Source organism: Pimephales promelas, chromosome 4 (assembly GCF_988280905.1).
Source record: "Pimephales promelas chromosome 4, fPimPro1.hap1.1, whole genome shotgun sequence".
NCBI lineage: Eukaryota > Metazoa > Chordata > Actinopteri > Cypriniformes > Leuciscidae > Pimephales > Pimephales promelas.
The window spans coordinates 45221190-45246015 of record NC_142772.1 but is presented as its reverse complement, the minus strand read 5'-3'; the positions used below and the strand labels follow the sequence as shown (position 1 = coordinate 45246015).

At 35.9% G+C, this 24826-nt stretch overlaps 2 protein-coding genes across 3 annotated transcripts; both read right to left on the bottom strand.

The window, feature by feature from the left end:
• Nucleotides 1-2306: 2306 nt before the first annotated feature.
• On the bottom strand, nucleotides 2307-7928 carry LOC120469941 (E3 ubiquitin-protein ligase RNF182). Its single transcript, XM_039659265.2, has 2 exons — nucleotides 7540-7928; nucleotides 2307-4381 (listed from the first exon to the last, which is right to left on the bottom strand). Exon 2 carries the CDS (start codon nucleotides 4310-4312, stop codon nucleotides 3734-3736), a length of 579 nt encoding a protein of 192 aa, XP_039515199.1. The 5' UTR covers nucleotides 4313-4381; nucleotides 7540-7928; the 3' UTR covers nucleotides 2307-3733.
• A 4136-nt stretch (nucleotides 7929-12064) lies between these two features.
• wdr31 (WD repeat domain 31) lies at nucleotides 12065-24671 on the bottom strand. Of its 2 annotated transcripts, XM_039659264.2 has the most exons (10): nucleotides 24452-24671; nucleotides 23825-23955; nucleotides 23607-23730; nucleotides 21425-21499; nucleotides 19207-19351; nucleotides 19002-19102; nucleotides 18155-18222; nucleotides 14809-14950; nucleotides 14557-14719; nucleotides 12065-12591 (listed from the first exon to the last, which is right to left on the bottom strand). In XM_039659264.2, the coding sequence occupies exons 2-10, from the start codon at nucleotides 23869-23871 to the stop codon at nucleotides 12431-12433; spliced, it is 1026 nt and encodes a 341-aa protein (XP_039515198.2). In that variant the 5' UTR covers nucleotides 23872-23955; nucleotides 24452-24671; the 3' UTR covers nucleotides 12065-12430. The 2 variants fall into 2 exon arrangements, with proteins under 2 accessions (XP_039515198.2, XP_088986695.1); XM_089130569.1 differs by lacking the exons at nucleotides 23825-23955; nucleotides 24452-24671 and having other exon boundaries at nucleotides 23607-23792.
• Nucleotides 24672-24826: the final 155 nt, after the last annotated feature.

Below are 24826 nucleotides of genomic sequence, written 5' to 3'. Positions count from 1 at the left end.
AACTTGATAAGATGTATGGCTTTGATTTTATAGAAATTTTAGAGTAAAAAATATTTTATAAAATATATATTTATATAAAATAAAAAATATATAGTACAGTATATTTAATTTACTGTAAATTTAAACTTCCATAACTTTTTCATACTTTCATTTTTTGAAGTGTTTTCACTTCAGCAATATTCTGCTGAGTGTCTTCTTTAAAACAAGACCAAACTTGGGTGTATATTCCAAAGCATTCTTAAATTACAACCATTTAAGTTTGAATAGTGCATTTTAACCCCCATTCTCAAAAAGGGGGGTGACAGCTAAGGGGTTAATACACTCTTTATGTTTGGTGTGCCATGATCACAACAACTCTTATACTCACACAGTACAAAAACTTATACGTGCAGACTCAACACGGCCTCCACAAGAATAAAGATAAGGAACAGACAAAACTCTTGCCAGTTCCCACAAAGGTTGAAGGACACACATAACCAACACAAACACACTTTTGTCAAAATCTCTTTCTACACCAGTAACACGTTCAAAGCGAAAGCACAATTGTGCATAGTTCACATGTTGTACAAAAGAACAATAGTATGGCAAAAAAAATGACTTTAATCCGGTCTGGTCGCAGTCTTTGTGCCAGTTTAAACATTACCTGACGTATAGGCCTAGCTGCGACAATACAAAGTCAGAGATGTGTCACATCACTCACCCAAACTGTCTGGAGGAATCAGTGGTGAATCAGTCTAACCCAACATTTACCTTAATACAGTACATTAAAATCCTCTCACTGTACAATCAAACTGTCTCCAGCAGAACTGGTAATGTCTGATCCAAATCCACACAGAAACAACCGGCACACCTTATCATCAGTCCAGGCTGTAACATTTATTTTAAGAACAGATTTGTCTGTGACACTAAAGTTAACTGCATTATAACAATGAACAATGCTTCTATAGCATGTATGGGCCTATTATGCCTCATTTAAATGTCGAAGCTTGTTTCCACCACTGAATACAAGAGTAAAGTGACTTTTTCCCCTACAATTGTGAGCTTTTATCTTGCAATTGTGAGAAATAAAGCCAGAACTGCAAGATATAAACTTGTAATTTTGTGAGGATGAAATCATTTTATTGTATAGCCTATTTTTTTTTATTAACCAGCTTTAACATAGATGACTAATAATAGAAACTCTGTGAATGTTACACATTGTTAGTTTATAGGCTAATGCATTCGCTGATGTTAACACAAGACTTTGTGCTCATGCAGAGTGCGCTATTTTTAGATATTTGCACAGGCTAGGCAACTGATGTATTGATTTCAAAATTCAGAAAAAGTACGGATCTTTCAACAGTGCAAAGTTTCACTTTACTTCCTTCTACAATTTTGCCTCACATCCGTGAGCTGAAGTCACTAAAGTTACATAGAAATGTATTTCCCCATTTCTGAGGTTTCAAGAGTTGGATGGCACAGTGCTCTCATGTTTTCACTGGTTTGTTTGGTTTTGTCAGCCATACAAGGCGAGAGAGATAGAGAGAGGGGGGGGGGGCAGCTTGACGAGCTCTGGTACTTTTCCATTGCGTAAAACCGCTCATCAATGAAGCGCGGTGAAGTTCGGGCCAGATTTGGGAATGAACTTTGGCGGGAGGGCGCCATCTTGTGAATGTGAGGGGCAGTGGCGGCTCGATACCAGACTTTTCCCATCTACATAACTCTGAAAAACGTTGATAATGTAATCGCTATGTAATCGCTTTGGACAAGCTGTGTTGGTATGAGAAAAAAAGAAATAACGAATCAACATTGTAAACACGCATAGCCTATGTAAAAACAAAAACAACAAAAAAATGTCCCAAATTACGTAATAGCTACTCTTCGGGTCACAAAGTGCTTCACAGTAAAAAAATAAATAAAAAATAAAAACCACAACGCACATAACAAACAAATATGGCTAGTTAAATGCTTGTCTCAAATGTGTCTTAAAGGAGTAGTTCACTTTTAAAAAAAACTTGTGCTGATAATTTACTCACCCCATGTCATCCAAGATATCCATGTCTTTCTTTCTTCAGTCGAAAAGAAATTAAGGTTTTTGATGAAAACATTCCAGGATCCATATAATGTACTTATATAATTTTCTCCATATAATGGACTTTATTGGGCACCAAACGGTTCGTCATTTACGTCATATTTATCATATTTAATTAGATCATATTTTTTGTTTGCTGGGATGATTGTCAATAAAAAGTATAGTTTTGAAATGTATATATACACTAGCAGTCAAAAGTTTTGGATCGGTAAGATTTTTAATGTTTTTTTAAAAAAAAAAGTTTCGGCTGCATTTATAAAAAATTTATTCCTGTGATGGTAAAGCTGAATTTTCAGCATCATTACTCCAGTCTTCAGTGTCACATGATCCTTCAGAAATCAGTATGATAATTTGCTGCTCAATAAACATTTCTAATTATTATCAATGTTGAAAACAGTCACATTTTTATTTCAGGATTTTTTGATGAATACAAAGTTAAAAAGATCAGCATTTATCTGAAATCCAGAGCTTTTGTAACATTAAACACAGTTTGGGGTCAGTAATAATTTTTATTTCTTTTTTGGGGGGGAAATAAATAAAATAAAATCAATATCAAGGATTGATTAAATTGTTCAAAATTTACAGCACAGACGTTTATAATGTTACAAAAGATTCTATTTCAAAGATATGCTGTTCTTTTGAATTTTCCATTCATCAAAGAATCCTGAAAAAAATTGTACACAACTGTTTTCAACATTGATAATGATAATGAATGTTTTTTGAGCATCAAATCCGCATTTTAGAATGATTTCTAAAGGATAATGTAGACTGTTGTAATGATGCTGAAAAATCAGCTTTTACCATCACAGGAGTAAATTACATTTTAAAATGTACAAAAATAGAAAATAGTTATATTAAATTGTCATAATATTTAAACATATTACTGTCATTTCTTAAAATCAAATGGTAGTGTAAATAGAGTGAGAGAGAGAGAGAAATGAGAAAAAACAGTTATATTATAATATACATTTTAAAATATAATATACATCATCAAAAACATTTTGGACATGTAGTACCATAGTCAGTACCACATATGATATTTTGAAAGGTGCAGTTATGAGTGCCTCCTAAAAAACTGAATTTGCACACACACACACACACACACACACACACAAAACAATATCATATCATATACTGAAAAGTAGTTTACCATTTTTAAAGGGATACTCCACCCAAAAATGAAAATTCTGTCAACATTTACTCACCTTCAAGTTGTTGTAATCTTGTTGTTGTTGTCGTCTTCACAAAGTAAGATATGTTGAAGAATGATTGGCACCATTGACTTCTATAGTATTTTTTTATTATAGTATTCACCATTGACTTCCATAGTATTCTGTTCCAATCGTTCCTTCAACATATCTTCCTTTGTGTTCAGCAGAATAAAGAAACTCATACAGGTTTGCAACAACTTGAGGGTGAGTGGATGACAGAATTTTCATTTTTGGGTGGAGTATCCCTTTAAGGGACGCGAATAAAAAGATACAAGGTGTCATGGTGTGCCATAGTGAAGTGACCATCTAAATACCATGGTAGATTCACAGTACTTATTTTTAACTCTCAGCTGTCAAATATAGCAGTAGCCTTCCGAGGGACAGCTTGATTCGTGTGGAAACATTGAAAAATATGTTCGTCACGTTGCTTGTTTGTTGTGCCAGTGGTGATCTAAACAGGTGGTTTAAAATTCAAGGTGATCGCAATGACGAGAATGACTGTCATTATGGCCACCGTACTCATGAGGAAAGCTTTGCAGAGTGACGAGCGCAGTATGGTGATCAGCAGAGACCTCTCTCTGGCCGAGGCGCGCTCCGCCTCCTCTCCTGCCGGGTTCCCGACGTCCAGGCTCTGGCCGATGGTGTGTGATTGAGCCGGGGCAGAACTGGGCACTCTCTTCACTTGCAGTTTGCCTTTGTTGCGATTAAAACGGATGCTGTAGACGTGCTGCATGGCGGTCGGGAGGTAAGACAGCACCGTGGAGTCGTTCGCAAGCTTGGGAAGACCCAGGTCTGGTAACGGGGTGTAGGCACGGCACAGCGGGCACTGGATGGTGTTGGGTTGGGCGGACTTCACGTTCATCCGCGCTAGACACTCCAGGCAGAAGGTGTGGTTGCATTCTAGTACTTTAGGGGTGTTGAAGATGTTGTTGAACTGGCAGAAACAGATGGCGCACTCCAGATCGGGCAGCTCGCCGTCATCCGCGTCTGGTTTGTAGGGGTCACGGAGGTGGTTCGGGTCAGACTCCATGACAGAGGGGGGAGGTGAGAGAGAGGGAAGTCAAAGAGCATCTTCAAGGTCCATGATGATGTGGCATGTCTGGAGAAGAACAAGAAAAGTTTTGTTTCATGGATTTTTCTTGTATTTTCCAGCACCACCCACAGGAACAATAAAATAACAACTCAAAACCTGGCATTATACACTATGAATATTGTTGGCTCTAATTGCTTATGTTCCTCTTTTTTTCAGTGGCTTTGGAAAAAAGCACCAGCCAAATTCATGAATGTAAAAAAAAGAAACCTGGCATTGTACAATATGAATATTGGTGGGTCTTTGACACATTATTTTCTTTTGTTGAAAGTTGCTTTGGATAAAAGCGTCTATGTCTGCTAAATAAAATAAAATAATTTATGATAAAATGTAATAATAAATATACACTCACCTAAAGGATTATTAGGAACATCTGTTCAAGTTCTCATTAGTGCAATTATCTAATCAACCAATCACATGGCAGTTGCTTCAATGCATTTAGGGGTGTGGTCCTGGTCAGGACAATCTCCTGAACTCCAAACTGAATGTCAGGATGGGAAAGAAAGGTGATTTTAAGCATGGCTTGGTTGTTGGTACCAGACGGGCCGGTCTGAGTATTTCACAATCTGCTCAGTTACTGGGATTTTCACGCACAACCATTTCTAGGGTTTACAAAGAATGGTGTGAAAAGGGAAAAACATCCAGTGGCAGTCCTGTGGGCGAAAATGCCTTGTTTATGCGAGAGGTCAGAGGAGAATGGGCCGACTGATTCAAGCTGATAGAAGAGCAACTTTGACTGAAATAACCACTCGTTACAACCGAGGTATGCAGCAAAGCATTTGTGAAGCCACAACACACACAACCTTGAGGCGGATGGGCTACAACAGCAGAAGACCCCACTGGGCACCACGCATCTCCACTACTAATAGGAAAAAGGCGACAATTTGCAAGAGCTCACCAAAATTGGACAGTTGTTGGCTGGTCTGATGAGTCTCGATTTCTGTTGAGACATTCAGATGGTAGAGTCAGAATTTGGCGTAAACAGAACGAGAACATGGAACCAAGCTGCAGATTTGTTCCCGTCCCCCATCTACAACTTTTGCAGAGAATGTAGTATGATTTGTAAACAGACTTGTTTGTTGTTCTACCCAAGCTGACCTGTTCTCAATAACAGATTTGCCTTGGAAATTATTATACGTCTCCATCAAAGAACGGCTCAAAATATGCAAAGCAGCAGAAGGGTGTCCCATTACTGACGCCCATAATGCAGGCAGAACGGATTGGGTTACTTCATTAGAGGTCCACTTAGCCTCAGCTGATCATAGTTTACATTTATGATGCCAGTATATTCAAATATGATGCATTTAAATGTAGCTGAATGTTTCAGCATTTACCTACAATTTGTTTCTTATTCTACAGACATACACTCACCTAAAGGATAATTAGGAACACCATACTAATACTGTGTTTGACCCCCTTTCGCCTTCAGAACTGCCTTAATTCTACATGGCATTGATTCAACAAGGTGCTGAAAGCATTCTTTACAAATGTTGGCCCATATTGATAGGATAGCATCTTGCAGTTGATGGAGATTTGTGGGATGCACATCCAGGGCACGAAGCTCCCGTTCCACCACATCCCAAAGATGCTCTATTGGGTTGAGATCTGGTGACTGTGGGGCCATTTTAGTACAGTCAACTCATTGTCATGTTCAAGAAACCAATTTGAAATGATTCGAGCTTTGTGACATGGTGCATTATCCTGCTGGAAGTAGCCATCAGAGGATGGGGACATGGTGGCGATAAAGGGATGGACATGGTCAGAAACAATGCTCAGGTAGGCCGTGGCATTTAAACGATGCCCAATTGGCACTAAGGGGCCTAAAGTGTGCCAAGAAAACATCCCCGACACCATTATACCACCACCACCAGCCTGCACAGTGGTAACAAGACATGATGGATCCATGTTCTCATTCTGTTTACGCCAAATTCTGACTCTACCATCTGAATATCTCAACAGGAATCGAGACTCATCAGACCAGCCAACATTTTGTCCAATTTTGGTGAGCTCTTGCAAATTGTAGCATCTTTTTCCTATTTGTAGTGGAGATGAGTGGTACCCGGTGGGGTCTTCTGCTGTTGTAGCCCATCCGCCTCAAGGTTGTGTGTGTTGTGGCTTCACAAATGCTTTGCTGAATACCTCGGTTGTAACGAGTGGTTATTTCAGTCAAAGTTGCTCTTCTATCAGCTTGAATCAGTCGGCCCATTCTCCTCTGACCTCTAGCATCAACAAGGCATTTTCACCCACAGGACTGACGCATACTGGATGTTTTTCCCTTTTCACACCATTCTTTGTAAACCCTAGAAATGGTTGTGCGTGAAAATCCCAGTAACTGAGCAGATTGTGAAACACTCAGACCATGCCACGCTCAAAATTGCTTAAATCACCTTTCTTTTCCCATTTTGACATTCAGTTTGGAGCACATGCTCAAACAGACAAGACAAATAGACTAACGCCTGGTTTCACAAAGGATTAGGCCTTAGTTCAATTAGGGCACTTAAGAACCTTTTATAAACAGGCCTTACAAAAACATTACTGGTGTTATTTGATGCTTAAACCACAACAATGGCACTGACACATTTCATTTAGTCTGGGACTAGGCTTAAGCCTTATCTACAGTTTCCATTCTCTACATCTTCAATCATCAAATTCTGAATATCTGATTTCAGACTATGACTGAAGGCGTGATATGCATAACACATTTGTAAAGTTTGATGGCATATCCTCATCTAACCGCATTTCAATGGTTGATTAATAAACTACGGGCTTCGAGACATATTTTGCATGACTATTGCAAGTAGAACATTAGAGCCACTCTAACGTGTTAATATCACCAGTTCTACTTGGTATAAAGACAGCAGACATAAAAAAAATGCAATGTAACACTTAATTTTGATGGTCCTTTCAAACATATTGACTAAAAGTAACTGTGCAACTACATGTCAACGGACTCTCATTTAAGTAATAGTAGGCTGTCTGCTTAATACCTGAATGTCACTTTATTGTGATGGTCCTCACTTTGCAAGTACATGTCAACTTATCAGTCTACTAATACTCTACTAACACAGAGTTAGTTCACCTGCAGGTGGAACATTACTTATAGGCGATAGAAGAGCAAAATAAAGTGAAACTAAATACACAAATATATTAGATTCACAACTACTCACTTATCTTCTGGAAAGATGTCTCTCTTTTTTGTTGTCCTGGATGTCGAGGCTTAAGTTTGCGTCTTTGTTGTCTTTTAGAGAGAATGAGATGTGTCGGCGTCTCTCTTTCTCTCTGTGGACAACTACCACAGTTCTCCTGACATGTTTTACATAGAAAAACAAAAAACAAAACACCAAGAGTCACTCTACCACTTTCTGTCTTTTCACTCAGCTCGCTTTCTTAGTCTCTCTCTTCCACTGTGCTATAAAGAATGGCAGCATTTGAATACTGGAGCAGCAGGAGGAGGAAACACACAGTCCGTAGTCAAATACAGCCGCCAGGTAGATCGGCAGAGTAAACTACAACCATGAGCTGACAGAGAAACAAAAGAGGGAATGGAGAATACATACCTGATCTGAAGAACGAAGTTCCATCTTTACTTCACTGAAGTAATAGTTCACTGAATAGTTCACTTTTAAAAAAACTTTTGCTGATAATTTACTCACCCCCATGTCATCCAAGATGTCCATGTCTTTCTTTCTTCAGTCGAAAAGAAATTAAGGTTTTTGATGAAAACATTCCAGGATTTTTCTCCATATAATGGACTTCAATGGGAACCAAACGGTTCAAGGTCCAAGTGAGAGTTTCAGTGCAAATTGTTCAAAGGGCTTTAAACGATTTCAGACGATGAATAAGAGTCTTATCAAGCGAAACGATCGCTCATTTAATAAATAAATAACAAAGTTTAAGGCTGGTCACCTTGCTCTGTTCTGTGTGACTCCCCTGTTCGAACTCGTTCATCAAAATGAACGAATCTCTTCTAGAGTCGACTCGTTCATTTTGTTTGTTGAATGAACCAAATGACACAAAAAAAGATTAGTTCATTTTGATAAACGAGTTCGAACAGGAGAGTCACGAACGCGCATCACAGAACAGAGCAAAGCGACCATTTGAGCTTTTAAAACTTAAAAAGATTTTTTATTTTTTGAATAAGCGATCGTTTCGCTTGATAAGACCCTTATTCATCGTCTGAAATCGTTTAAAGCCCTTTGAACAGTTTGCACTGAAACTGTCTTTTGGACCTTGAACTGTTTGGTTCCCATTGAAGTCCATTATATGGAGAAAAACCTTTCTGGATTTGGGGTTTGTATATAACCGACTAATTGTGATCACATAAAATATATTATGAGCTGTTTATAAATATCATGGTACTATCTTTTGATATGGTTTTGTAAATGTAAACATGTTCGCATTGCATATTTTATCAACAGCGAAGATCAACACGTATTATTCCACGGATGTTTCCATGTCCTGTTGTGTGTGTATGCAAACAAAGAGCCAAAAAAAGGACTCTTCTCATTGAACTGAAATAATTTATCATATAACGTGCAAATACATTAACATTTCCTTCAAATTGATATCTCGACACCACAGAATTTACATAATAGTCAAATAAACACATCAGTGTAACCTTCACATCCTTCTGTATCATTAAAACAACATGACACAGTATGGACTGTCCTTTCCGCTGTTTGTTCATCAATATAGGCTGCTGCTAATGTTATAGTGGTTGGAAAAAGTATTTGGACACTTTAAAATGCATGAATGTCTTGAAATGTCATTAGAAAATTGTGATGAACTACAACCTGTTACACTACATCAATTAAAATAAAATAAAAGCTAAAAAAAGCCTCATGCCAACCCGATCTCACAACAATTTCGTACGAATTTTACGAGGTGGCTAATTCATACGACTTCACTCGTACGAATAAGTACGTTTTTTGCTAAATCGTACATATTTTACGAGTTTCCCAATTCGTATGAATTCGTATGAATGACACACTCCTGACACCGCCCCTAAACCTACCCATCACGTGGGTTTAGATCAATCGTACAAATTCGTTCGAGTGAGGTTGTACGAATTAGCCACTTTTTAATCACTCGCACAAATTAGTCGTGGGATAGCGTTTGTGGAGAGAAAAGCTCAACTCTTAAAAATAAAGGGTCAAAAGGGGGGTTTCACAGCAATGCCATAGATAACCATTCTGGGTTCGTCAAAGAAAAATAAAAGTAAAATTGAATTCATTTTTTAAGCGAACATCTTTTAAGTAAATTTCACATATGGAATTAGGAAATATCTACAGTACTTAACTAAGTTAAGTAAATCAACAAAGAAATTAAGTTACTTTAACTTGGTCAGTTCCATTTTGTTTTGAGTAATTTCTACTTTGTTGAATTTTATTAGATTTTATTCAAACATTATCACACTGAATTGAGACATGCTTTTAAAGTGTATGTTTAAGTAAGCAATACAGTTATATAACAACATATCTACATAATGGAAGTAATGTGGTACCCACCCGAACACAGGGATCGCAATACTTAGTGCACAATACACTATTCACAGGATAATTTATAAATATGAATGTGCGATTGAGTAGAAAAAGAATTTCAGATATCACAAAACAAAAGCAACGATAAAACAGTGTAAATACAGCTGGAAAACAGAGAAAACTGCAACATTTTTATTCATGCCAGAGTTGAGTAAGTTTCACTTAGTTTTATAATTTAGTATAAGCTTTAATTGAGTACTAATATAGAATTCACTTTTTGTTTGGTAAATTCTTGCCTGACCAAACTTATTCACACATATTAACTTATAGCATTTGTTTCACCACAGAATAATTTTTATTATTATTATTATTTTTTACAAAAATAATAAAAAAAATTTTTTTTTTTTGCAATTTTCAAAGGTTGTTTCAAAGGGAAACCATATGCCAATAAAGACCCTTCATTTTTAAGAGTGTAGCTACATTTATTTGATATCTTGCATCTAAGGCAATGACATTCAGGCAGTTTTAAGTGTGATTTAAGTGTAAAAAATACTTTGGGACCACAGTGCATTATGCAGAAATAAAAGAATACATAAAACAAAAAACTCTTTGGTTGAAAAATTCAAAACAAGGACATTTGTAAATCCATAAGGAATCAACACTGCCAGTGTTGGCAAGATTGTAAGAAGCTGCAATATTCTTTTTATTAGAGAACTATAGTAATATTAAAGGAAAAATATTAAAAAAAACAACAACACCAAGAAAAAAAAAACACATTGCATCACTGATTTTCATTGACTTCACATTCTCCATTGTCTGGCCACTTGTCTCTGGAAGAGTATTGAGATTTTTTGTATTTAATTCTATCTCATAACCGGCTTCAGGAAATGCAAGATCTGAATGTTTACATAAATGTTTCAATGTGAACTAGCAGCTTCTCTGTGAAAAATGATTCAGTTTCTGGCTCATGCCAAACCCTGAGTCTGTGTATATGTAACTGAATATGTGTGTATGAGACAGAGAGAGAGAGCCTGAGATTTTATATCCTTCTATGCTACTTTCTGCATGACTTTAGCAATGAACTATTAGCTGTTACCTAGTGCAAATAAAAGGTCTCACAGGGGTGTAAAATACAGAGAAATTGTACTCAAGGTCTATATTAGATCGCCATTGCACAGTATGTGCACTTACAAAGTACTGGGTAATGTAAGGTGGGTTAAGGTCAGGTATCAGGGTAGGTTCAGGGTTATTACCCAGTTATTTACTATAATAAGTATAGTACCGGTATATACATAGGTAACAGGATTATAAAATAAAATGCTATCAAGATTGCGAAGTTTGAGATTGTGATAAGCCAAACTCTAACCCAACCCCAATTTAATTTCTAAAAACAAAGGCTAAGTATACACAGAACTTAAAGCAAAATGTATATTCTGAAACCTGTCCCAAGTCAAATTGGCCTATCTCACGTCAGTTAATCCTGCCTATAAATGGTGGTTATAATGCGAATGGATTAATCAAATTCTTTGCGATGTTACATGTTGTTGTGGCCAATCGTATTTCACAATGGATTTGGCTGTTTCAAATAAAAGAAAATGATTTGTTAGCTCAGTAAGCAAAATAATAAGAATGATTTAAACCATGACGGGCTGTCAAACGATTAATCGCTTTCAAAATAAAAGTTTGTGTTTACATTATATATACAGGTGCACTGTGTATAATTATTTTGTATATATATATAAATACACACATGGATGTATATTTAAGAAAAAAATATTATTTATATTTAAAATATTTATATATAAATTATATATAAATATATATACACGAAAATATTTCTTAAATATATACAAGCATGTGTGTATTTATAAATATATATAAAATAATTATACACAGTGCACCCACATATATTATTTAAACACAAACTTTTATTTTGGATGCGATTAATCCAGGTCTAAAGTAAATTGTAGGAAGTATGCTTTTTGCAAGTATTGTATTGCAACAGTAGTCAAAGTAACATAGATTTCCTAAAATAATACTTTATCATATAATGAAGTACAATTACTCAAGTACTTTACACCCCTGGACTCAATTAACATATTCAAGCATATTCAGCAACCAAGCAGAAGTGGAGTGGCATTTTATTGCCTATATTTGTTTCCACAATAACTAACACACACACACACACACACAACAAAACAGCACCTATCTTATTTCATGGTTGTATTTGGAAATGGAAAACAATTCCCATTCGGTAAATCATCCCTGCCGGTAGGGAGTTTTACAGCGACCCAGTCTCTTTTCTTTAGGGAAGTTGAATACGTTTTTACATCCTTTAACGGTGCATGTAGTCAAGTGGTCATACACTACATGGTCAAAAACATGCGGACAATATTGGAACATGGATTTGCTCCCATTTAGACACGAGCAGATTGCATGCTTGATTTTATGCTCCTGTTAGTAACAGATGTAGTAGATGTAGTCCACGTACTTTTGTCAGCGTAGTGTGCATTTTGATTTCCAGGAGTTCCAGTTTTTAAAGTCGTTGGTTTTATCTTCCAGGTGGTCCAGATGGAAGTCAGAAGCGAGCCACTTCAGCGAGGCTGGGCAGTGTTGCCTGATCCAGATGCAGATGGTGCAGTCCTGTGTTAAAACTGGCACACAGGAGACTGCTGGAGTCACACGGAGCCAGAGACACCAACGGCCCTGAACCGTCCAGCGTTAATGTGTACAAACACGCTGAAGAGAGAATATGGAGGAGACAAGAATCAAACCATGTGGATCGGACGTTTTTAGGAAAAAGCATGACATGCACTAAATGTAATGTGTTTACTGTTGCCTTTGACAGTAGCTATCTTTCCAACCACCTATTTGCACATTTGGGATATCAAAAAATACATAAAAAATGCTGGATGGCAACGCCAAGGTGCGCATAAACTGTATGCACAAGTGAGACTGATAAATGTTTTAACTAAAAATAAACTATGATGGAATTTGGGAACACATTTACTGAATGAATCCTTCGAAAGCTCAACAGCGGACTAACCAGTGGACCAATTAGACTGCACAGCATGTCAAACGTTGGTTTGGTCATTCTGAAATCCCTTGAGCCAAAGTCTGTCATCAAAATGATTTTTTTAATCTCCTCCCAGAAGCGGCTTGCTGTGAGATGCAAAAAATGAGCCACCGTGGTTTCCCAGATTGCAGCAACTGAAAAATATCCATTTTATTACAGATATTTTGCAGCAGTTTCCCTTAAAGTGACAGGGTTTTTTTTTTTTTTTTTTTGTCTCTTGAACACATGGGATGGAAACGCTGCTTTATTCGCGAATGATTTATATGTTATTCCAATCCAGCTATTGATGGAAACATAGCTAGTGTTGTTTAAAAAAATAAAAGTTCAAAAAAGCATTTATTTGAAATATATACATATTTGAAATATCTTTCCTGTAACTTGTGATCAATTTAATGCATCCTTTCTGAATAAAAGTGTGAATTTCTTCAAATAAACAACAACATCATAATAATCCTTACCTAAAACCCAAACCTTATTGTAATTAAATACATTTAATTATTCTAAGACTTAATACCTAGAAAGGACTGTATTGCCAAGTATGTTTGTTTTGGTGAATAACCTTCCTGTGTACACAGAGACAATAACGGTACACAAATAGTAAAATACAAAAATAATGATATATGTGAATTAGATAAACGAATGTGTATAAATGTGTGTGTGTATATATATATATATATTAGGGCTGTCAAAAGATTAATCGCGATTAATCATATCCAAAATAAAAGTTTGTGTTTACATAATATATGTTGGTGCACACTGTGTATAATTATTTTATATATATAAATACACACACGTATATACTGTATATAGATTTATATATAATTTATATTATATATAAATATTTTATATATAAATAATATTTTTTCTTAAATATACGAGCATTGGGGGGGATTTATATGTATACAAAATAATTATACACAGTGCACCCACATATATTATGTAAACACAAACTTTTATTTTGGATGCAATTAATCACGATTAATCGTTTGACAGCCCTAATATATATATATATATATATATATATATATATATATATATATATATATATATGAAGAGTTCAGATGCAAAAGCCTCTAAGTGCCATTTGAAATTTTCTTCTATAATGATAATTTTTATCAAGCTTGTATATTTAAGTTCAGTGATTTCACTTAAATGGCAATGATAATTACCTATTAATTGTTATTTAAGTGAAATTACTGAACTTAAATATACAAGTTTGATAAAAATCATCATTAAAGAAGAAAATTTCAAATGGCATTTAGAGGCTTTTGCATCTGAACTCTTCATATATATATATATATATATGTATATATATATATATGTACAAAAAATACAAATTTATTTGTACATGACGTGTACATATACAAATAGAATAGAATTACCAGGGAACATCAATGCATTATGTAAAACTAAATCATTTTTATTATTATTTTAAATATTTACATGCACTGAAATATATGCCAGCCAAAGCTGATATGTTTCCCCAGCTAAGTTTGTTTCCTCTTACAGTTTCTTTTTCATCTACCTAAACATCTAACACAGTTTTTTGACCAGGAAGCGCTGTCTTCTTAACCAACTGGCTAATCCTCTTTGTGTGTTTAAAAAACAGAATAGGGCGTGTGTGTTACCTGCAGTGTTCTGGTCCCATATTTTGACTGAGCTGTCATACGACGAGGACGCCACGAGGGCAGGGCACCCGGGACGGGGAGGCACAAACACGCAGCACGCTGTGGTCTGCAGGTGTCCTCTGTATTCGGCCACCTTACAGCCGGGCTGTCTGAGGTCCCACAGCTACACACACACGTAAACAAACACACAAACAGCTAAACTTATGCACATCCACAGCTGTGCCCTGGCAGTATCCACACACACACACTCACCGTGGCCTCGCAACCTTGCCCACCGAAACCGTTGCTGGACGACAGCAGGTGGTAACAGTTGGAGCTGATGTCACAGTGCGTCTGAATGTACTGCTTTGCCGGAAACGTGTTAGTCACCTGCCAAGTACGACTATCCCACACCCTGAGACAGACAACAAACATAGCATATATTTTCACACACACATTTTATCAAAGAAGCTCTACACCGAAATCACGATAGCAGATTAGAGCTGTGCAACAATATATGGTTACGCTTTATTTCGATAGTCCACTTTAGACATTCTACTACTAACTATAAGTAACTTTGCAACTTCATGTCAACCAACTCATTAGAGTGTAAGTAGACTTTTAGGAGGTTAGATTTAGGATTAGAAGGATAAGTTGACAAGTAGTTGCAAAGTTATTTATAGATAGATAGAAAGCAGACAGTCTACTAAAACTAATGAGAGTCGGTTGATATGTAGTTATGTAGAAAATATTGTTGGTTTAACTTAAAAAATGAAGTAACCTGGTTGCCTTAAAACTTTAAGTTCATTGAAATTGAAAAATTGAGTTAACCCTTATGCTGCATTAGGGACATTTTTGGTCTTTTGCAGTTTAATTTCTTTGACCATTTTGGCTGTTTTAATGCAAATGGTATGAAATTTGGCAAAATTGTGACTTTTTGGATACATGTAAAAAATGTGATCCCATTTTGCAAAATATGTATAACACACACTGTGTAGATCAAATAGTAACACTCAGCACCATAAAGACCAAAAATGGCCCATTGAAACCCATTAAAACGTTGTTTAAATCCGAGGCTGTCATTAATACATGAAACATGATTTTTGCACAAACATCCTTTCATTTTGAAGCAAAAGCATTGTATTTGCATTATATAGTGTATTCCACCAGATGACGTCACTACATATTTATTCCCTATGGGTGGAAATGCACCTTATTTTAGGCAATAGGCAATGTTTAATAGGTGGCCATTTTTGGTCTCTAATGCGCTAAGTGGGATTTTTTGCAAAGTGGGACTGTGATAATCCAAATCTAAAGTTTTCTCTTTGCATTTAGTTTATTGAAAATAATTTAATTTTTGTGTTTTTTCCTCTTATACAAATCGATGGTTTCGCAAACAAAACTGGTAATTAAAGGGTTAAAATCCTGAAATTGAATACATTTTTGGTAGTTATGATGAGGACTGATGCTGGTTAAAAGATTTAACTTGGTAAAAGTGGAAAATAATAATAATATATAATATTTTAGGCAATGTTTAATATGTGGCCATTTTTGGTCCTTAATGCACTCAACGGTGTTAAAAATCTAATGCAGCACAAGGGTTAATACAATGAAGGAGATTGATTTAATAATCAGAAACTCAAAATATTATGTTATCTGAACCACATAAATTATCTAAGCTGATTTGACAGAAGAAAAAACATTATGATAAATCATGATATTTTTTTTACAGTGTTCTTATAGTTAGTAAGTGGACCATTGAAATAATGTGTTACCCAAATTAATTTACATTTTGTGATGATACAAGAAATCAAGCTGTTGAGATTTGCTATATAGTTATCACTTTAGATGAGCATAATGAAAATTGTTTTACAAAAGTTGATATTTAATGGACATTTGTAGGGCTGTCAAATGATTAATCGCGATTAATCGCATCCAAAATAAAAGTTTGTTTTAACATAATAGAAGTGTGTGTAGTGTGTATAATTATTTTGTATATATATATAAATACACACACATGCATGTATATACTTTATACATATTTATACAAAATTAATATTATACATATAAATATTTGATATATTAATAACACATTTTTCTTAAATATATACATGTGTGTGTGTGTAATTATCCACACCACACACACCTATATTATGTAAACACAAACTTTTATTTTAGATGCGATTAATCGCGATTAATCGTTTCACAGCCTTAGACATTTGTATTTTACTAATTTACAAAGATTAAAAATACTGTCTCTAATGAATTGCTCATTTGTTAGTTAATGCATTACCTAAAGCTATCTAATGGAACCTTATTGTAAATGAACAGATGTATTTTGTAATGAACACTTACATTTTAATACTTACATTAACTAAAGATCAAAAAGTACTCATTATTAGTTCATTTTATGTTTGCCGAGAGTTTGCATTTTATATTTTTTCTTGCTATTGGGGATAAGTAGGACCTAATAAGTATAATAACTAAAATTTGTTTTTGTACAGGAAGTTGATTTGACAGAAGAAAAAACATTATGATAAATCATGATATTTTTTTTACAGTGTTCTTATAGTTAGTAAGTGGACCATTGAAATAATGTGTTACCCAAATTAATTTACATTTTGTGATGATACAAGAAATCAAGCTGTTGAGATTTGCTATATAGTTATCACTTTAGATGAGCATAATGAAAATTGTTTTACAAAAGTTGATATTTAATGGACATTTGTAGGGCTGTCAAATGATTAATCGCGATTAATCGCATTCAAAATAAAAGTTTGTGTTAACATAATATAAGTGTGTGTAGTGTGTATAATTATTTTGTATATATAAATACACACACATGCATGTACAAATATTTAAGAAATATTTGCATGTATGTACTTTATATATATTTATACCAAAATTAATATTATACATAAATATTTGATATATTTATAACACATTTTTCTTAAATATATACATGCGTGTGTGTGTAATTATCCACACCACACACACATGTATTATGTAAACACAAACTTTTTTAGATTTTAGATGCGATTAATCGCGATTAATCGTTTGACAGCCTTAGACATCTGTATTTTACTAATTTACAAAGATTAAAAATACTGTCTCTAATGAATTGCTCATTTGTAAGTTAATGAATTACCTAAAGCCATCTAATGGAACCTTATTGTAAATGAACAGATGTATTTTGTAATGAACACTTACATTTTAATACTTACATTAACTAAAGATCAAAAAGTACTCATTATTAGTTCATTTTATGTTTGCCGAGAGTTTGCATTTTATATTTTTTCTTGCTATTGGGGATAAGTAGGACCTAATAAGTATAATAACTAAAATTTGTTTTTGTACAGGAAGTAGTTTTTGCATAAAATGATGTCCTCATGCGAGGACAGTGGGTCTATCTTAAGGAAACGTTTTGTAAAGGGTTATTGATATAATACACATCCAGCTTTATATTTAGAGCTTTGTGATATAGTTTACATTTTGTGATGATATAAAAGAGTCGCGCAGCATGTTATTTGTTTAGTAAATATTTCAGAGAAACACATCTCTGCAAACAATGACTGTGAACCACTGGAATGGATCATATGGCATATCATGATCTTCTGACCTGATAGTTTTGTCTTCTGAGGTTTGGACAATAGATGTGCTTCCTGGTACCCAGCACACATGTGTCACCTGAACAGAGGGCAACAGGACAACACACATTCATATTCAGTGGATAACAATTATTAGACAAATAATTGTTGCTAATACCAAAATTTAATTTTAGAGCTAGTAACAGAGTATTGAGCCATTGATATGCAGTCTAATGCGGTTATTGGAGAGTTTGATAAAGATGAATTTTGGTGAGCTCTTGCAAATTGTAGTCTCTTTTTCCTATTTGTAGAGGAGATGAGTGATACCCGGTGGGGTCTTCTGCTGTTGTAGCCCATCCGCCTCAAGGTTGTGTGTGTTGTGGCTTCACAAATGCTTTGCTGAGTACCTCGGTTGTAACGAGTGGTTATTTCAGTCAAAGTTGCTCTTCTATCAGCTTGAATCAGTCGGCCCATTCTCCTCTGACCTCTAGCATCAACAAGGCATTTTCGCCCACAGGACTGCCGCATACTGGATGTTTTTCCCTTTTCACACCATTCTTTTGTAAACCCTAGAAATGGTTGTGCGTGAAAATCCCAGTAACTGAGCAGATTGTGAAATACTCTGGCACCAACAACCATGCCACGCTCAAAATTGCTTAAATCACCTTTCTTTCCCATCCTGACATTCAGTTTGGAGTTCAGGAGATTGTCTTGACCAGGACCACAATGCATTGAAGCAACTGCCATGTGATTGGTTGATTAGATAATTGCATTAATGAGAAATTGAACATGTGTTCCTAATAATCCTTAGGTGAGTGTATAACTAAAAATGATTAGAAAATAAATATTAGTCAAATTTTGAAGACTGCCTTTTCTAACCAGGTTGCGTGAGATGGTGTTTCTTTGCAGACATTTTCCCGACTCAACATCCCAGAGGCACATGGAGTTATCCCGAGAGCCTGTGCACAGCTTTGTGCCATCTACAAGACAAAAAAATAAAAAAAAATAAAATAAAATACCAACACATTACAGGATTGTGTTTAATTTGTGGACGTAGCATGTTAACATTTGAGCATTTGTTCACCTGGGCAGACCGCTACACCGTTAACTACGAGTTCATGGCCACAAAACTCCTGGATGGGTTCCGTATCTCGACCCAAATCCCACATCAGCACCATCTTATCCCGGGACGCACTGAAGATTAAGGAACTTCCTTTGAGACAGCACAGCTAAAGGAAAACAGAGAGATTTATACTGTAAATATATATAAAAAAAACACACTTATTCATTGCTTCATCTCTATGTGCAAAATATATAAAGGTACACTATGTAACTTTTTTTTGTTCAAAATTTTAATAATACATTATTAATTATGAGTCAATACATCATCAATCCTTCCAAAACGTGTTTTTGTCTTACCATTATTCACTTTGGTAAGCCAATTATAAGTGTTTATTTTAGACCTGTCAGATGGTTTATTGCGTACATACGTCACTCAAGTGTGTCTCATCATATCTGTAAATAAAGAAAAGTTACTCCTACTTTGACGTGTGTATGGTGTGGTAGTGGCATAAGTTAGTTTTCACAACACACACAAAAAAAAAATGTTGCCGAAAAGTGCAGAACAGAGGAGAGTATGCCGGCAAACAGAGAACATGACAGAGCTCGTAATAAAACAAGAACCAACATTGGCTTGGCTTTTCGGAGATGCCATTTTTATTACTCAACTGGTAAGGTATTTACAGATAAATGCTCTCTAACAGAGTTCATTGTAAAGTAGGGATGCACCGAATATTCGGCCACCGAAAATTTTCGGCCGAAAATGGCCCAAAAGTGCATTTTCGGTTTTCGGCCGAAAGACTTTTATCACCGAAACAATACGGCCGAAATGTTGTGATGACGCAAACAGAAACCGCGACCTGCACGTGCTTGTCTGAAGCAACATGTCTGCGGTGCGGACGTATTTCAGTGTATCTAATCCCGCGAGGAGACGGAAGCCTTGTTTATCCACCTGCTCTAAACAATGCGCGCCGCCATGACAACGACTCCGGTTGCGAGCGGGTCAAGTATAAATGCCTCAACCGTCTGGAGCGGTGCGCGCGCTGTCTGTGGAGACTCGCGCTGCGGAGGCAGGCGAAAGTATAAACAAGGCAGCGCGAGTCTCCTCAGACAGCGCGCGCACCGCTCCAAACGGTTGAGGCGTTTTTGAAACGCTCGCCGTTTTACTATTCCTTGAAACAACAGGGGACGACTCAAGTAACTGTCATCTAACCAGGAATCGGTGAGAAGAAGAAAGATAAACACATGACAATGTTTATTTTTTTAGTATTCCACCACCAATACAAAAATAATCATGTTAAACCCAGTAAACCCCGAGATTATTGTGACATTACAAATAATATGCATATGGGGACATGTATATGAGGACATGTATGTATAGAACTAAATTAATGCTCTCTTAAATATTTTCTACATTCACTAAACTTTTTATGGTTTTGTATGCTAAATTTTTAAAATGTAAGCAACTAATTTAGACTTGCAAACTAGGTGCTGGTGTGATGAGAAGTTCATGCTCGACTTTGTTTTTATGAGAGAACATTTAATTTTAAAACCTTTCTGCAGGGTCAAAAACATTTTAGTTTGAATTTTATTTTATACTGTGCATTGTGCCAAATAAATATTTGTAATTGATTTATTCTTTGAAAATTTTATATTAATTTATGCAATTGCAATGCCTTGATTTTAGTCAAATTTGTACACAGTCATAGCCATAAATGCAATGATACTAATAATTGGCATAATTTCTTTCGGTGTTTCGGTTTTCGGTTTCAGCCAAGAATTTTCATTTCGGTGCATCCCTATTGTAAAGCATTATCTATTGTGACGTTCATTTTGATTATAGTTGTTGTAGCTGTGCTGGAAATTATTCTCAAGGAAGTACAGCGTCTATTAATAGGTCAAGATGCAGTAACGTCTTCAGATACTCAGTTTGAGATCCTTTCCATCTAAACTGGTTATATCTCTTAAGTCTAGTAGTGAATGTTTTATGAGAAGTGTGATAATCATATTCATCTGCACCATCACGCATGCAGAAGCACAACCAAAACTATGTTCTTCTGCAAAATGCATGGGATTTTCGTTTTAACCGCTAGAGGGCCAAACGTTACATAGTGTACCTTTAAAACAAAATCTGTTTTGTTTATTTTTGTTCCACCATTGAAAACGGTTGCAAAACAAGTAAAAGCAGAACCCGGCTTTGCTCGCTGAAATCTAATTAGAAAGATTTACTGTAGTTTTATTACCTTTGTGATCTCTCTGCTATGGCCAGGGAATGATTTACACAGTTTTCCAGCCTTCCAGTCATAGACAACAACAGTCTGACCCAAAAACAACAACATAAATCATATTAAAATGCATATTTCTATCAAACGTTGAACAAGATATTATGACGATTATACATTTTAGCCAGATTATAGCCAGATATATACATTTTTACATGCTTAATGTTGTCTGACGTTGCTATGGTGTTCCAGGTGGTTGCTAGGTTCTAAGACAGGACCAAAGAGGTGTATTTTCTGAAAATTGTATATATTTAAAATGTAATTTATCCCTGTGATGTAAAGCTGAATTTTCAGCATTATTATCAGATCATTCAGAAATCATTCCAATATGAAGATTTGCTGCTTGATGAACATTTCTGATTATCATCAATGTTTAAAACAGTTGTGCTGCTTATTTTTTTTTTCTCTGGGGATACAGTAGCATTTTTAATGACTCTTTGTGATGAATAGAAAGTTCAAAAGAACAAAAGAAATCTATTGTAATATTATAATGCCTTTACTGTCACTTTTTTGATCAATTTAAGGTGTCCTTGCTTAATAAATGTATTCATTTCTTTCAAAGAAAAAAAAAAACCTTTTTAATATTAGTGCATTTCAATGAAAGATTGATTTGACGCATTATTTTTTTATGTGAGAATAAAGAACGTGGAGTCATGGGAGACATGAAGCTATAGCACAGTGTAGGAAATTGAAACGTCAAAAATAGACAGTCATGATGACTGTCACAAATGTCAATATACAAATATATCTGACCACAGACCATGCATGACGCCTTTGACCATGCTGCTTTTGACCAATCAGAATCACGCATTCCACAGAGCTGTAATAATTAAGATTTAAAGGTTCGTTCAAGTTTTTATGAGCAATAAATGAAGTTTTATGTAACAAAGTTTAGGAGGAGCACGTTCAGGTAATCAACCAATCAGCACAAGAGGAGGTCGGTATAAATATAGCCTTCCCTCACCTCTGTCCGATGACAGTTTCACAGCATCCCTTCACCACCCCATCACCTCACTCTTGGCTGGTTTTCTATCCCATTTAAAAGGAGGGGAGTACTGCCAAAATTACTACGCCTGATTTCATGTTCCTGTGAACTTGTAAAAGCACCACTAACGTTGCTTTATAAACATAAAGAAGTCCATTGAGAAATTAATTTAGTTTTTTTAAGTCATTTCATTTATACATTGATAGTAACTAAAGAGTTAACAGTACATTAGTAAGGGTTTGTTCATTTACACCAGTGTTATCATACATTATTATTAGTTCATTCATTTTCAGTTTAAAGGAGCCGTATGCAAGATTGTGGCCAAAACTGGTACTGCAATCACTTTCAAATTACTGTAGAGCGGTGTATCCCTATTGGTGTATCACTTTTGTAAATATTTATATTATTCTCTTCTATTGTGATTTTTATTTCAGTTTTAGTAACTTTTTTAAGCACTTCAACTTAGTTTGTTCTAAACTGTCATCTAATACTTTATATCAGCTATCAAATACTTTGTACATACACATTTTTTAACTCTTTTAGTTTATTCTTAGCTAAAAACACTTAGTTCTTTCAAAAATATATGTGCTTATTAATGTATATTTACTTCGTTCGTGTAATAAAGTATTCTCGTGAGTGTATAATATGCCACTGAAAATACATACGGGTAAGGGGTTCTAATGTCGGTCGCCATGTTGCCCCTCCATCTTGAAAGTACATTAGCCAAAGAGGGACATACCCGTTATTTCAAGCTTCGCCTTTCGCGTTTACGTTTGAGCTAACAATCAAGGACGAGGTCGAACTGGAAGCCATCTTGGACTACATTGGCCACCGTAGGAGTTAAAACGAAATCGGAATTGAGAGGAACAGAAACTAATATTCACTGGATGATCATATACCTTTTCACCACTAGATGGGGTGAAAAATCACACAGTGTAGCTTTAATAGATTAATTTTATAATAAATTTAATAAAGATAAAATGCTTTGAAATTCATTCCATTCAGTTGTAACTGCTTTATTATCAGCCAGCAACAGTAAAACCAACAAGGCAAAGTAGTGAAAGGTCAATTGTATTTGCATTTCCAATGGGTTCTGAAGCAATGACTTCACCTTTGACATCGTTAATCTCAAAACCTATCAATGCTTCTCCAGCTCACCTGGTCATGCCCCCCTGACGCGCAGAGGTCAGAGGTCAGGCTGACGACACAGTTGATGGCATCTGTGTGAGCGGGTTCATACTGCACTACCTGTGGCACGAGTGCAGTCTCCCCCTCTTTGACCCTGTCAAGGTGATAGCAACAACAACAACAGAGCCTCAATGACCACAAACTCATCACAAGCATCTGTCAATTCATTATTGCTCATCATATCTCACTTGTAAAGGTCTGAGCGCCGCCGGAACTTGCTCTGTAGTTTCCCCATGTTTGTATGGGTGTCCAATCACCTGATATCAGGAGGACTCTCTCATCTCCCCACGTCGCAAGCCATCTACAGACTCCTCGGGATCTGAGAGAATTACACAGGGTTTTTTTTGTTCATCAGTCCCTGGCAACCTCACAAGGGAGCTATTAGCTGCCAAGAACAGATGCTGATGTTGTCTCTAGCATAAGCTGGTAATCAGTTATGTATTGGACTCAGTTATGTATGGGCACAGCTTGCATCTGAGAGCTACAGGAAGACAGGGAGGGCGACCTGAATCCTATTAAGTGCATTAGTTCCTCATCGCATTAGGTAACAAGAAAGATGCAATATGGCAATATTTGGCCAAACCAATATCCCCATAGATCTTCTGCAAGAAACCTTCATATGAAATAAACAGCAATATGCAGATATTTACATATAGGTATAACATATGCACAATGCATTACTCATTCGAAGGCAAACCAGCAAGCACTGCATCGCTGGCTTTTACACCAACCATGCATCTACTATTAAACTACATTAGACACACGTAGAAGCAATTTAAATTCAGTGAAGTTCGCGAGGACAGAACTAAACTTACCGTCCCGTGTCGTAAGACGATTATCCGGGGTTCCCAATCAGTGTGTCGGTGTTATTGTGAATGCCTCGCATGTGTGTGTGGGGGGGATGTCGGAGATGTTTGAAAGTACGTGAACGAAGGATTTATTGCGCATTGTGACCCGTTTCGGCAGTAAATCTTCCGCGGCTCCTCGAGTTCAGCTTCACAATCTCTCCATAGCGTGAGCGACGCTTTCGCTGTTACCAGGCGCACGAGATCACGTGAGGATACAGGGGGCGGGGCTTCAGGTCACATGGGCTGTCTAAATGAAATAACTACTACCATTATTATTATTATATACAACAAAGCAAGCAGTCAATAAATAGAAAACGAAACGAAACGAAACGAAAAAAATCC